The following is a 15,275-nucleotide window of genomic DNA, read 5'->3' on the forward strand; positions in this document are numbered from 1 at the left end:
CGCCGAGACGTGTTAACTCGGCGCCAGCACCAATGGCGCCGAGCTAAGGGTCCATTTTCTGAATCCTTTTCGCCAGGGGTCTATTTGTGAGAAACTTTCAAAAAAAAAAAAAAGAGGTAAAATGTAAAAAAAATTCGGTTATCGAGGTGTGGTGATGGTAGTTGGCTAGTTTTATTTGGTGCTAATTTGTGTGGGAGGCAGTGGCGGGCCAAAAGGTAGTCTAGGTAGGCCCAGAAAAATCTGACCCAAAAACTTTATAGCTCATAAAATATCTGGCCCAAGAAAGATCTGAAAGAAGTCCACATCGCGGTAGCGAGGCCCTGAGGCCGCGAGTCCCAGCGCGACTGCGCGAAACCTGCCGTGTCCCCGAGGCCGCGACACTCGACCGTGAGCCGGACGGCGCCCCGGCGGACTCCACCAGCGCGAGCACTGCCGCCTCCGAGCACCGAGGCCGATTTACGTTTGCGGAGGACTGGAAACGCCATCGGCCGCCCGCCGCCGCCCCGCCTGGCGGCCTGGCGCCAGTCGCCGTTGCGGAGCCTTTGCGCCGAGACTTGCGCGTCGCAGAAGCCGGCCTCCGGGTGCGCTAAGCTGCAGAGTAGCGCGCCAGTGCCCCTGGACCGGTGAGTCAGTGAGTGTGCTTTTGAAGTTCTGAGCTTTCGCAAATCCGAAACCTCGTACCCTAGGGTTTGAAAGCGAGCACTGGACTGTAAATTTGGGCTTAGGGATTGTTTATATGTGAGATTGATGTGTGATTCAATATTATTTGTTAGGGATTTGTTTCTGTGAATGAAATCGGAGCATAGATTGAATAAAATTTCTTGTCATAGAATTGAATGAATTTTTTTGTCATAGAATTGAATGGAATCGGATCAATTTGGTTAGGTCCGCCACTGCTAGGAGGTGGAATCCCTTGACGTTGTTACCGGGCCCAAGTTTAACCCTAGTAATTTTAGGCCGATTACGTGCTGATACTCTTTGTGTTTAAGTACTTCCACCTGGTTAATCTGTGTGGGAGTGGAATGTCTGAGCCTCTGAGGTGTGCCTTTCTGGCATCAAGTTTAACTGCAACGATATTTCTGTTTCTGCATGTATGCTGTTACTGTGGTTTCATCTCATCTGCAGCCCGGTAGCCAGGAAAGTAGCAGAGAAGTGGCTTTCCAATTCCGATGTTTCTTTTAACATTGTTACCTCTGTTGTCATTCTAGGGGTTCTGGTGCCTACTCTTTCTGAATGGCGGACCTTATGGACATCGGTTGCTGCAGTTGCTTTAGCTTTTTAAGGAAGCCCAGTGTACCTATACGTCAACATCAGGATGCTGATGGCATGTTATCTGAAGATTTACTGAAGCGTCAATCAGCTAATGATCCTGATGGAAGTTTCTACACTGGAGATGATCCTGATATAAGCTTTTATAATGGGGATGATCTTGATAGAAGCTTCTATAATGGAGATGATCCTGATAGAAGCTTCTACGATAGAGATGATACTGACTATCTTGAGGGAAGTGATGATGGACCCCCGAGGAAGAGTTCTGAAGATATTATACAGTCAAGAACTCAAAATGGCTTTGCATGTAGAGAGATCCCAGTTAAAGAGACTAAAAAAGTATTTCGCTCAGAGGTACCTCTTTTAAGTTTTCAAAAAAAAAATTCAGCTGTCTGTTTACTTGCATGTCCATATTTGAAACAATGCTATTGAGATCTCACCTATTCTTTCCCAATCTATGCATGGGTTGTCCAACTCATAAGAACCTGGCTTATATAATCATATCAAGCAATTGACATGTGACATCTCCCGTTAGTTTTCGATGTTTTTTTTACCATTTGGCCTTGCATAAATTTGTTTTTTGGAAAAAAAATAAATAAACTTCAGAAAAGTCGTGCCCCCTTAGTAGTTGCACACATTCTTGTTGGAAATGAGCTGTTATTCATGCCCATCAGTAGTTACCGAATGCAGACTGGCTAAACATTTTTGCTACAAGAACTCAGAACTGTACATTGTATCATTCCTACAATCTAACCCTCTTGAAGTGAACACTTGTGATGGATTGCGATAGGTGCATCGTCTTTACATTTTTGGGTGCTGAATAAATTAACCATTTTTTTGGAACGATAAAGAAGTAATGCATCTTTTCCGGCATCCCAATCAACATGTGCATCCTTTATTGTGTGATAGGAAAAGCCTGTTTTTACTTTCTCAGCAAAATCTCACTTCATATGATCTATTTACATATACACACATAACATTTGAGAATAATTGTTCACTGTTCTGATTAGCCATCAAAGAGCTTGGCCACGTTTATTGCCTACTTAATTCTAATAACTGACTTTTGCATGCCGAGTGAAGGCAACAAGTTGTATGAGAGAATATATCTTTTGCATTAAACACTATAATAATGTTGTTACTTTTGGCATGTTAAGGATGAAAATGGTAATAAGATGGTCAATCAATATGTCCACTTGGGAAAGATTGGTTCTGGAAGCTACGGCAAAGTGGTAAGATACCTTGGATATGTTGATATTAAATTTTCCAAATGTATGTCTAAATTCCTTTTACTTTGCTGCTGAACAGGTTCTGTACAGAAACATTAAAGATGGGAAGCTGTATGCAGTGAAGGTAATGCTTTCTGCTACTCTATTTTATGATGTTATCATACATGTCTTTTTATGATACCTTTTCATCATATAAGCAGGCTTTCATGATTACAAATTGTTGTTAAATATCACAATTAGCTATTTTCTACCGGTAGCTATTAGTTATATACTTTGTTTCTTTCTAATATGTTGTACTCTATGTTTTGGCTGATAACTAATTTGCTTGCTTTAGGACTTCGTTCAGTCTCACCATTTCCTTTTCTTTGCTCTCAACACTGTTATTGTTAGCCCTTCTATATGTGCTGGGTGCATGTGCTGATGTCTCACTTATGGAATTTTAGCCTTTGCCCTTCTCTTTCAGGTTCTGAATAAGCCTTACATGATGAAAGTACGTGTTGTACGCACAGAAACCGCCATGACAGATGTTCTTCGGGAGGTGATGATTTTGTCAGCTTATCTGTCCATGCAATGCTCATATTTTCTTTTTGTCATGCATATGTGACTTAGTTTTCTTTTAAAGTTTTTGCGCATGCTTTCAAGACATCTCTCTAGGATCTATCATGCATAAGCTAGCCATTCCAAATGCTAATTGATGCTGTTCTGTCTGATACTTGAACATGTAACTGTAGGGAACTTTTTCTATTGTATCGGTACCGGGAAATCTTGTTTTAGGCTCCCAATTGTTTATGAACTTCCATTTACTTAACAAAAAACCAACTATGAGGTACCTTGCTCATTAGCATATAAGAATGTTTACCTCACATATTGGGAATGGATTTATATGATACAAAGGCGACCAACTACATTTATTTGCAGTATGGTGCTCTTACAGTGATGAATTAATGTTCAGATATTGATAAGCAGTTAACTCGGCACTTTTTGTGCAATAGGACCCCATTTAGCCTCTGAAGAGAAAAAGGACCTAGGGTAGAGTTCGTATATCTTCTGTTTACACAGAAACTATCTGCTTGCTGTCATTGTTAGTTCCTTTTCAGTTTCATTGGCCATATGATTTTTGTAGGACAAATCCTCAGCACAGTAACTACCATGAACAGATTTGTAGCTTCATTTCCTTTCCTGATTGATGAAATTCATTCATAGTCTTGAGCTGCCATAAGAGGTTAAATAGATGGCCCATCGCCAATATGTAGGTGGATTAAGGGTTGAGATATTGTTAGAATCAATGGTAATTTTCTTGTCAAAATGTAGAAGCATAGTGTATTGGTATTTGGTAACTGGCACTATGATAGCCACACTGCATGTGTAGCATACGATCCTGATTTTACATGTTAATAGGCTGCATTTTCTGTTGTGTACAGTATTCAATTGCTTGCCCCCCCCCCCCCTTCATTGTTTGTATTTTTCCTTTTGAGACAGGTATCCGATAATGAAAATGCTGAATCACCCCAACATTGTAAATCTCGTTGAAGTGATTGATGACCCAAACATAGATAAATTCTACATGGGTATGTAATTATGCTACCACTGTTAAACAATTGTTTTTATTGATGACCCATCACATTTCCATTGATGTTCTATCAATTATCATTTACATTTTTTCTTCATTTGCATTGCCAGTTCTTGAGTATGTTGAAGGAAAAATGGTTTGTGATAATGGTTTAGAAGAAGCTACTGCAAGAAATTATTTGCGAGACATAATATCTGGTCTTATGTATCTTCACTCTCATGTAAGCTCTCAGTTTTCATTTTCAATAACTAGTTTGTCAAGATGAATACTCACAGTCAAAGTTTCAAAGTTTAGTATTTAGAAACACGAATAGTATATCAGATGATCGATATTATGTTTAGAACAATTTCTAGAGTCCTGGGATTTTGAAAATTTTATTTGCAGCTCGTTGATTATGCAGCTCTCATATCCAAACGTATTTCTAGGAAGATAACTGTCACAATCCAAGTTCTGGAGAATTATTCAGATTTTGGAGTTTCTAGCTAGAGTGGAACTACAAGACGATGTGGAAGAAAGCACATCTGGTCGGCTTCTGCATCAGGAACCACCAAGTTTCAATTTCGACAAAGACTTTGGAAATCTTGGATACCACCCATAGTGAAATATTTCATTTGGTTAGCTTGTCATAACCGCTGCTGGACTTCTGTGCCGAGGCCTGCCTGAAACCACTGAGCTATTTGTGCCGTCTTTGTGATCAGGTGGACGAGACAATTAAACATTTACTTGTCCCAAATTAGTTGTCATTCTCACTTCCCAATGCACCTCTATCTCTATCTCTCTCCTTCTCGTTTCCTGTGCACTACAACATTTCCACTCCTTAATTTCCGTGCCCAGAGCTAAAACGTCATCTATCATGGGACAGAGGGAGTAAGTTTGGAGATCTTACAATCGATTGGTCTGGTCCAGGTGGTTTGAGGTTACGCTATTAGTTGATAATCATCAGTGAAAAGTATTCCACTCCGGTCATGCTAATAGCTTTGTTCTTTTGGAAACACTGTAACGGATGTGTTTGCGAGGGCAAGAATCCTAGCGTCAGTCAGCTTCTCCAAGAGTGGTTCTGCGGGTGCCTCTGAGTTGGAGTCTCTTTGGGTGCTGATCTTTGTTCGGTCTGGTGGTCGGTTGTTTGATTTGTCCTGGTGCGCTTGTAATCTTTCAGGTGTTTTTTAGTTTGAGTGCCTGCGTGTCGGCGTGTGTTCTGTTACACCCCGTTGGATATTGGCATTGAGATAGGAATCAGGGAATTGGAATTGCATATTTTCAATACCACGTGTTTGGACGTCTTGGAATTCACTCTTCGAATTTGATCTCAAATTCCACATGGTATTGCCATAATTACTAACCGGCCAGTCACAATACCGAGCTGGAGACGTCTGTATTGGTCGGAATCAGCCGAACGAAGCACGACCGCACGAGCTGCTGCCCTGCGCCGTCGTCCGCTGTCGGAGCTGCCCAACATCGCTGCCTGCCGCCGTCGAGCTGCCCAGCGCCGTCGTCCGCTGTCGGAGCTCGGCAACACTGCTTGCAGCTTGCTGCCATCGAGTTGCCCTGCGTCGTCGTCCGCCGCCCGCCGCCGGAGCTGCCCAGCGCCGCCCACCGTGGATCTCGGCAGTGCCAGACACCATGGATCTCGTCCGCGCGCGCTGCCCACCATGGATCTCGTCGTGTGCGCTGCCGCCATGGATCTCGTCGGCGCCGCCTGCCGTGGGTCCCTGCAGCGCCAACCGCCGTGAGCTCGTCGTGGTGGGTCCGCTCCTCGCCATGGACCTCGTGGATGGCTGCCGGCTCCATGAGCAATCCTCATTTTCATTTCCGTTGGACATCCAAACAGATTTTGGTATTGTGTTTGTTCTAGTTTCCACCTGGCCAATTCAGAAGACATCCAAACAACAGAAATGGAATCATAGTCCAATACCATTTCATCATGTAATTGAATTGGTGATCCAATTCTGTTGACCCAATTCAATGCCAACATCCAAACGGACCCTTAGTGATAATTCAAGTAACACCATCTGGCCGTTCCCCTGCATGGTAGCAATCGTGATGCAAACCATGTTTCCTGGCATCCTGGTCCGCATCAGGAAAACAGCACTAAACTCCCAACCATGGTTCACATTTGTGCTTACCTACAAGAGTGAATTCCACAGTTCCCAGATTTCGAGCTGATGATTCTCTACCACATTTTTGGACATATATTTCTTTATACATGTGTTTTTTATTGCCTCTTTTTTCTATGTTATTCAGTTTTGTACTATGTTGTGTGTTTCCCTTGCTTGGAACACTGATTTTTTTTCTTTTGATACACAGAACATTATTCATGGTGATATCAAACCAGACAATCTCTTGGTTACCAGTGCCGGCAATGTGAAGATAGGGGATTTCAGTGTTAGCCAGGTTTTTGAGGTGGTTTCTGTACTCCTGTAACTTCTGTATTTTAGTTATTTTTTTCTTGTTATGGAAATATTGTTTTTTCCACTTAAATGGATCCACCGTTGAAAGGGATAAATTCCTAATTTCGTCTTTCTATCATTAATTGCTCTTGCTCTGGTAAAAAATGGCTCTGTAGATATAGAGTTCCTCAAACCAGGTTTATATTTATGTAAAAAAATTAAAATATGATCTTTGCTCCCTGTCCTCATGAGTAGTTTTAAGATAACTTGAGTTGGAAACAAACTAAGATGCTTTTCTTGTTCTTGTTTTGGATATGTTCATTGTTAAGTAGGTGGCCCACAACTTTATCATTGGATGAAACTTGTTACATTCTTTTAAAAACTCGACCTGCGGGGGGTTATGACGGCCCCCGGGTTTCCCTTTTAAGAAGAAGATCTTCTCACACAGATCGAGAAAACTCCCGAACCCCCGCCCCCATCCTGACGCAGGAGGTGCCGTAACCCTGTGAGAACCGAGCCGGAGCCTTCCACTGTGCTTTGGCACTTGGGGACGGGCGAGGGGATTTTTTTAACCTCAGCCTGAAATCCGCTCCCATGGGGAGTCGAACCCAGGACCTGAGGAGTGCCGCTGGGTCACCTAACCGTTTGAGCTAGGCGCCCTTTGGCCTGTTACATTCTTTTACTCAAGTAAATCTATTCAATCTTTTCAAAGTATGTGTGTTTTTTGTGACAAATTCTTCTGGACTATAAAATTTTATATATTGGTGTTTTACTGATATATTAGTACAGTGATACTTATGTGTTTGCAACGTAGGATGATGATGATATGCTTTGGAGATCTCCTGGCACTCCTGTTTTCACTGCCCCGGAGTGCTGTCAAGGTACAACTGACTACCTTTGATGTTTTATATAAATGCTGCACGTAAAATTAGTCAATCATCAGGTTATCTATGAATATAATGGTGTTTTTTGGAAAGCAACATTTCCTGGACTGTTCCATTGTTGTAGCTATATGATCGCAGAATCACAAATTAACTAAAATGGAACAGCCCAGAGTTTTACTGCCATTAACTTAAATTACTAAATATTCTTTAGCTGCTCGGTATAGTGGACTTGCTAAATATGATAGGAGTATCTCTCTTTATTTCACTGCAGGTTCAGCCTACCATGGTCGGGCATCTGATACATGGGCAGTTGGTGTAACTTTATATTGTATGGTTTCTGGGCATTATCCATTTCTTGGGGATACATTGCAGGAAACTTATGATAAGGTGTAAAAAATGCCTTCCTTCCTTTCCTTTTGCTTTTAATTACTCTGCATTAAACTCACTTGAGTGTCTGCTACAAATAGATTGCCAATGATCCTGTGCAAATACCTGGAGACATGAACCCCCAACTTGCTGATTTGCTCCTAAGGCTTCTTTGCAAAGGTGCCTTTTTGGTCGCTTTCTCACCCTATGATTCTGATAACCTGGAGTTTGCTAAGTTTTTGTGCAAGATGTCCTCTGTTAACGCAATGTCCCTGCCCCCTCCTTCCATGTGCTTGATTTGCAGATCCAGGAGATCGCATCAGGCTGCAGGCTGCGGCTGAGCATCCTTGGGTTGCTGGGAATGAAGGGCCAGTCCCTGAATTCATCTGTAGATGTGGGTTTGGCCGCAGGAAGAGGAATGATGTCCGGGAAGAAGTACAATAACAAAGCATCCTCGGATGGTCTACAGGTCTAGTGTAGATAATTGATGAAGAATTGTCAAAGCGAAGCCCTAACGATGAGTTAGTTTGTTGTTTGGTGTTACCAATTTCCAATATGAGTGTTGGGCGCTTGACTGAACATATTTCTTTTTGGTACATACGAAATACAGAGTGTAACCCTATGCCAGTAAAACCCACCGTCTGCTCTCAATTTTTGGACAGACATTGTCACAAACCAAGGTGCATTAAACCTGCCCTGCCATTGAGATAGTAGTGTCAGAAATTGCGTTTCTGAATGCTGTGTGCATTATCTGGATGTTGGAGTGCAGTACCATTTTCGATCTCTGACGTTCATTCTGTAAATTCTACTGTTCTAATATCGTGTACTGTGCACCGCTATACTTATCGAGTACGATGGATTCATGTTGTAGCTGAAGGGAGCTCGTTAAGTACACCTGCTGCACGCCCAGGCACTGAAAAAATTCCCGAGATGCCTGTTCAGTGCTCACGTTCCTGGATGATTGGAGTGCACCTGCAAAGCAAAAAGGTGCGGCAGGAACTAATGCCAAGTGCCCTGCCCACTAGGAGAGCATCTGTCCTGATCAACGAGACAACCCCTAGATTTCCAGAGGATAATCCAAGGGTCCGAGACCCCCAATTTGCACGGCGCCACTGAATATATATGTGACTGTGAAGTCCGCGCCTGCAGATAAGCAGGGAGAGTTTTTGAGAGGCTCGGGACAAATGATGATGGACATTTCGTCGAGTTTCCATCGAAAATTCGAAAGACGGCCTCATGTTGGTTGTGCTATCCACGTTCTTGTCTCTGAAGTTTATTAAGCAACCGCCAACCGGGCGTCCGGCGTTCAGACCTCGACCAAGACAAGTTGATGTGGCACTGCCACCAACTCAACTAGATCATTCAAAGTCAGCTATCCGTACGGCTCGATCGACGGGTGGGTGAGCGTATCGACGTGCCTGCGTGGAGGTGGTGGGACTGTGGGAGCACGGGCGCCGTACGGCTCTGCCGAATCCGATGGCTCTCCGTCAACTAGCTAGATTGCTGTAGCAATTACGGTTTTTCATGAACTAATTAGGCTTAAAAGATTCGTCTCGCAATTTTATAGAAAACTGTGCAATTAGTTTTTTTCGTCTACATTTAGTACTCTATGCATATGTTCAAACATGCTCTTTTACTGTAGGAGGCAAAAAAAAAAAAATTTGGAAACTAAACAGGGCCGAGTAGCACTAGGCACTAGGCAGTGGTCCAGTGTGGCATTGCGTGGCGCACACCTCTTGCCTCTTCTGTCTGTTGCTGTCTCTCCGTGTCGACAAGAAAAATGAGAGCATCTCCGATAGTCTCCTGGTAGTCTAATATCACTTCCTACGTTTATTGGAGCAGTTGATGTAGCAGTACGTCAATATATTTCTCTTAATACCTATATAAAAGGTGGGTCCTACGGGAGTATAAGAGAAAATATAGTTGAAAAGTGATAGTTGGATGGTTTCCATGGTATTGGAGTTGTATCTCTCCCTTTCTTTGAGGGGATGAGGAGAATATTGGTGGTCACTGGAAAAAAAAAAAGAAAAGGTATTAGAAAACTACTGGAGAAGGAAAAAGCATAGCTGTCTTCGATATAATAGTTTTACGGGGGATAAAGGGAGGTACTGTGAAACTGCTCGAGATGCTCTGATTCCCTTGCTGCTGATCCACGACACTTTACACCATTCCCCAAAATCCAAACTTTAGCACTATGCAAAAAAAAGATTCCCCGTCACATCAAACTTGCGGTATATGCATAGAGTACTAAATGTTGACGAAATCAAAAACTAATTGTACAGTTTGGTTGTACTTTGCGAGACGAATGTTTTGAGCCTAATTAGTCAACGATTGGATAATTATTACCAAATACAAACGAATACTACAGTGGGCTACAATGCGCTACAGTGAATTTGCCACCTCCCATTGGGGCAACTAAACGAGGGCTCAGTATGACTGAGCATGGACCTGCATGCATGCGTTGCTCGCTATACCAGTACATGACCGTACACACAGACTGGCCTTTTATTATGAGCCTTGTGTTGGACGGGCTTGCTGTCCTGTCACATCAATGTTACGGTCCGTGCATCTTAAATGTGACGAAAGAAAAATAATTGACTTGGTGCGCGAGACGTGTTTAGTTAATAGTCATGTTGGGATCTATTTGCCAATAAAAGAATTGCTACCGTAACCCCAAATTCCAAATTTCGCGAACTAAACAATGGCTGAGTGTGACGGGCTTTGCTTTGCACACAGTTCCTGCCCTGTTCTAGTCTTGACTTGTGCCGGGTGTTGCTGTATTTAGCCCGTTCCCATTACCAATTTACCATCGAGCTGGCTTTCTCACTGTGACGTTTTTTTTGTGGTTGGTTACAGGAGCTGACTTTTATCTAAGGAAAACGAAAATTAATTACAGAAGTTGACCTTGCAGAGAGAAGAAGGCGTGTGTATGGCTGTCCGGTTTTTAAGCGGGTGCATCAGAAGCTCTGGGACGTCTGTTGACAAACAGTGGATTGATCCGGCCGCCAACCTTGGACGGTTAGACCTGGCGCCAGCGCCACGCCTGCATGATGGACAGGATGAGAGGACCGTACGGCCCGGGTACGGCCCCGTGCAACGGCTGCACGGAGAATAATCGGGGCCCTGTTGGCTGCTGCTGCGTCAGTACAGTTTCCGTGTTCTCTCCGCGTTTAGATGCCAAAAATTTTTTGGTTTGGGGTACTGTAGCCCGTTTGTTTGTATTTAGCCATTAGTGTCTAATTATGAACTAATTAGGTTCGAAAGTTTTGTCTCGCGATTTCTCTCCCAAATGTACAATTAGTTTTTTTTTCGTCTACATTTAGTACATTAGTTTTTTTTTCGTCTACATTTAGTACTCCATACATATGCCGCAAGATTCAATGTGATAGGTACTGCACAAAATTTTTTGGAAACTAAACAGGCCCAAGCGCGGCTGAATATTCTGGAGCCCAATGCAAGTGGTGCTCGTGCACTTGACAAGTTGCGGTGTGTACTGGTGAGTGGCGACTAGTCCAAGCGTCGTCAGGCACAAGTAGTATGCATATCTGATCGTGGATACGTTTTGGATTTTTCCGCTTGCCTTTTGAATAATTGAATCGCCCAAAGCCTCTCGAGACCGAAAGGGTTGGCTTATCCCGCGGGCTGCTGTTATACTATCTTTTGTACTGCGTGCAAATCTTCAGCTCCAAGTGGTCACCAAGTTGATCCCAACATTTGGGGACCATTGGACGAACATTCAATTCTGGAGCTACTAGACATAGCAGGTATCGAAACTGGGAGATGCTGTATGTGCAAGCAGTATCTAGAGAAGACGACGACCCATATATGATCGCAACTGACTTGATTGCCACTCTACCTTCGTGCATTCGAAGACACGGAACACAGACACACGCTCGGGCAGCAGAAATGCTAAACTGACAACGCCGGTTCCAAACTAGCATCAGCCAGAGTACCTACTTCTACACTGATCTGAATCTGATACGCTCAACCTGAAGAGTCTGATCTGTACTTGCGCCCATCCTCGTCAGCCTCAAAAATAAAAAAACGACTGCGTGACCCCGCCGGAGAAGACAGGAAGTGGACCAGTGCCGCGTTGTCGTTTCTCTGCCCGGGTTGCACTTGGCACAGTGGCACTTTGCCGCCCTGCAGCGAACCTTCGCCATGTTTGGTGTGTTGCGCTCCAGGCCCCGGCAAACGTACATAAAAAATAGTCTCTTCGTCCGTCACCACCACCTGATCTTGCCTCCAATGCCATGTACTCCAGCCGCGCGTAGACACGGCAGCTCTCGTTTTGTCTGCTGCTCCGTAGACCGTGCGTACCATCCACTTGGGCAGCATCCAGCCGCGCTCGCTCGCTTTGTCGGATTGCTAGCTCCGCGCCCCCCGGCGCTGCGGCCGCGGGTACTGCTTGCGGCCGTCGACATCGAGTCGCCCACCACCCCGGCCCCGCCTGATCTGCCTACCTCGGTTGTTACCTACCTCGCCGCTCTTCCCCGCCACCGCAGGAAACAGATGAGATGAGTGGAGGCCCTCCATTCCCCCTCGGTTGCCCGGATTCTGGGTGGATTCGCGGGTGGTCCGCCGTAAAATCTTGGCTCCGACCTCCCTCCGACCCGTAGCTGTAGAGCGCCGGCCCGCCGACCGCGACGCGTGCGCGCAAGGGGTGGCGGGGGCTCGAGGAAAATCGGTGTTTTCCTTCTGGCGGTGGAGCGGGAGTCGTGCGTTTCTCTATGGATATTCCTCGCGGCCGCAAACGTCCTCCGGCAAGCGTGCGGACCGTAAACATCGCGATGGGTGGATTGATGGGACTCTGGGGCGACCAGATATTTCCGTACGAGCGGAAGGGAAAAACGTACCAGCACCGATGATTGACCCAGCAGCGAGCACTGGCTGACTGAAAACGTCCTTGGTACCGGTTGCGAATGCAGAATAGGATTAAAAGGGGCTGATCTCTTCTTCTTTATATTTTTCTTTTATACTCCATCTCTTCTTCTACCTCACCCTCCCATATTTTTATTGATGCACCAGCCGTAGGCGGCTGGAGCCCCTAGCACTCCTTGTAGATCCGTCCCTGAGTACTAGCTAGTACGCACTGGTACATGCCGTGAAGTCATCTGCGTACAAGAGTGATTGTTAACGATGTTTTAATCAGCGTCCCATGTGTCGCTGATCCGTCGCTTGATCCAGCTCAGCAGGAAGACCAGAAATTTCCACCGGGATGTGGATGTGGCAGTCTGGCCCTTTCTATGTCCAGTTGTCTGCGTGACTGCGTCACCTGGACGCCGGCCTGATGGATCGATCATTCATTCAACGCAGGCATCAGATAGATCAAGGCGTTCCAGAACCCGGAACCCGGAGACAGTGGGGTTCCTTCTTCTCAGATCCCACAAAACTGTACTATGCTACGTCCGCGTCACCACGCACATCACATGTAGGAGAAAAATATATACTACCCGCTCCTAGTAGTTCTATAAATCAACGAGGCGTGTTTTTACTCGATCTGCCGACAAAGGCGATCGATCGTCTCCTCGCAATCTTTAACCGCGCGCGGGGGCAGGTGAATATGCTGCCGCCGCCCACCGCGCTCAAAACATTCAACGAGTTCGCCAGGTGGCTGGGATGACTCGCCAATCGCCATGCAGGCAGGCAACAGCTGATGCGTGCAAGTGCTTGTTTAGTTCTAAAAAATTTCTCAAAAAGTGCTACAGTGGCCATCATATCGAATCTTGCGATACGTGCATGGACCATTAAATGTAGACGAAAAAAAAGACTAATTGCACAATTTAGTTGAAAATTGCGAGACGAACGTTTTAAGCCTAATTAATCCATGATTGAACACTAATTATTAAATAAAAACGAAAGTGTTACGGTAATCAAATTCTCAAAATTCGTGAACTAAACCTGCAGTAAATTGGCACTAGCACGTGCCTAAACATGGGTGTCAGGTCAGGTGCCATCTCATTAACAAATCAAGAAATCGTCTACTCCGTACTAGTCCACAGTCCACTGAGCTCGTAGTACGGTCTTCCACGAAAGTTCCATTCCACTTCCACCGGGAGTAGGAGGAGCCGGCACAACCGGACAGGATCCACACGTGACGTGACACACCGGGTGTCTGGTTTTTCTGCCCCAGATGTGGACTACACGGCTCCCGTTTCCGAGAGTTGCGGGGCAGCAGCCCGCAGGCCGTGCTGGGGCAATCTGTGACAACACTTCAGATCTGGGCGATACGGACCATCGACCATCGTATCCAGCCGATGTATCCTTTTGCTACCTGCGCGAGCTGACTGTCCTGTTGCTTCGTAGCAGATTCAGAGCACCTGTGTGCGTGGAATCCGTGGATGCACCCGGATAAGGTCCGTGTGTCCGGTGTCCCTGGTTCCAGAGCAAAAAACGCCACGATTTTCCCCAGGTGAGCTGCTCCAACTCCAAGCCAGTAGTGTGAGTTCACTGCACTCAGTAATCGATTAGTACCTTTTTTTTTCCTTCCGAATGCGGCCAAAAAGTGATTGTCATGCCAGGGAAATGACATTGCAGGCTGGAGAGTGACACCCTGTTCTGCTCATCTAAACACTATTGAGTTCCTATGACGGGCCGCACGAAAATGAGGTGGATTTGGATTCGAGGTTGGGGTTAAATTCTGTGACGTAAGTGTGCTCCGTTTTGTACCACCTACTTTACTGTATAGATTAACTGCTTCCAGGTTACACTTACTCCAAAGAAAACGGTAGCACTAAACAATCTCCACTCCATAGTGAAAAACAACCCGAGCCAGTCAAACAGTCGATTTACCTGATTAAAAATAAGAGACTTTTCCCTGTGTGCCATTATAAAAGATCGTAATCCCCTGTGTGCCCCTGAAAAAATTCAGCGGTCTTCAGCGCCACTACTCCAACTTTTTCGTGTCATCTATGCCACTTCCGTCAGTTTTGGCTCTAACGCCGTTAAACTGCAGGGGTGAAAAGACGAAAATGCCCTTAAGTTCAAATATGTTATTAATTTTTTTTGAGCATCTTAACGACTTCAAATGAAAAAACTCAAAACTAGAAAGTTGTAGATCTCGTCGAGATCTATAATTTTCATATAATTTTTTTTTTCATTTAATTTCGCAAAAAAAATAATATGATTTTTCTAAGATATATTAATCATATCAAATCATTTTTTTTTTGCGAAATTAAATGAAAAAAAAATTTATATGAAAATTATAGATCTCGACGAGATCTACAACTTTCTAGTTTTGAGTTTTTTCATTTGAAGTCGTTAAGATGCTCAAAAAAAATTAATAACATATTTGAACTTAAGGGCATTTTCGTCTTTTCACACCTGCAGTTTAACGGCGTTAGAGCCAAAACTGACGGAAGTGGCATAGATGACACGAAAAAGTTGGAGTAGTGGCGCTGAAGACCGCTGAATTTTTTCAGGGGCACACAGGGGATTACGATCTTTTATAATGGCACACAGGGAAAAGTCTCTAAAAATAACATAAGTACAGCAGGCAGCTTCGACAATGTCATACAAACGTTTTTTCTTCTAGCAAGAACAGGCTGCTTGGAGAACTAGCAATATCAGCATC

The 15,275-nt window shown here is 44.5% G+C and overlaps 1 protein-coding gene across 1 annotated transcript; it reads left to right on the forward strand.

Moving 5' to 3' along the window:
• The first annotated feature begins 330 nt into the window (after nt 1-330).
• Nucleotides 331-8,425, forward strand: LOC136497007 (serine/threonine-protein kinase GRIK1-like). Its single transcript, XM_066492792.1, has 12 exons — nt 331-623; nt 1,209-1,623; nt 2,424-2,498; nt 2,575-2,619; nt 2,959-3,044; nt 3,975-4,063; nt 4,176-4,285; nt 6,370-6,465; nt 7,267-7,333; nt 7,608-7,723; nt 7,804-7,882; nt 8,007-8,425. Exons 2-12 carry the CDS (start codon nt 1,234-1,236, stop codon nt 8,144-8,146), a joined length of 1,293 nt encoding a protein of 430 aa, XP_066348889.1. The 5' UTR covers nt 331-623; nt 1,209-1,233; the 3' UTR covers nt 8,147-8,425.
• The last annotated feature ends 6,850 nt before the right edge of the window (nt 8,426-15,275 follow it).

This window comes from Miscanthus floridulus, chromosome 12 (assembly GCF_019320115.1).
Source record: "Miscanthus floridulus cultivar M001 chromosome 12, ASM1932011v1, whole genome shotgun sequence".
NCBI lineage: Eukaryota > Viridiplantae > Streptophyta > Magnoliopsida > Poales > Poaceae > Miscanthus > Miscanthus floridulus.

Bases quoted from the DNA above. Each gene is read 5' to 3' on its own strand.
- LOC136497007 (XM_066492792.1), top strand. From the start codon at position 1,234: ATGGCGGACCTTATGGACATCGGTTGCTGCAGTTGCTTTAGCTTTTTA. The intron at 4,064-4,175 runs GTATGTAATTAT...TTGCATTGCCAG, and splicing joins CATAGATAAATTCTACATGG to TTCTTGAGTATGTTGAAGGA. The intron at 7,724-7,803 runs GTGTAAAAAATG...TGCTACAAATAG, and splicing joins TGCAGGAAACTTATGATAAG to ATTGCCAATGATCCTGTGCA.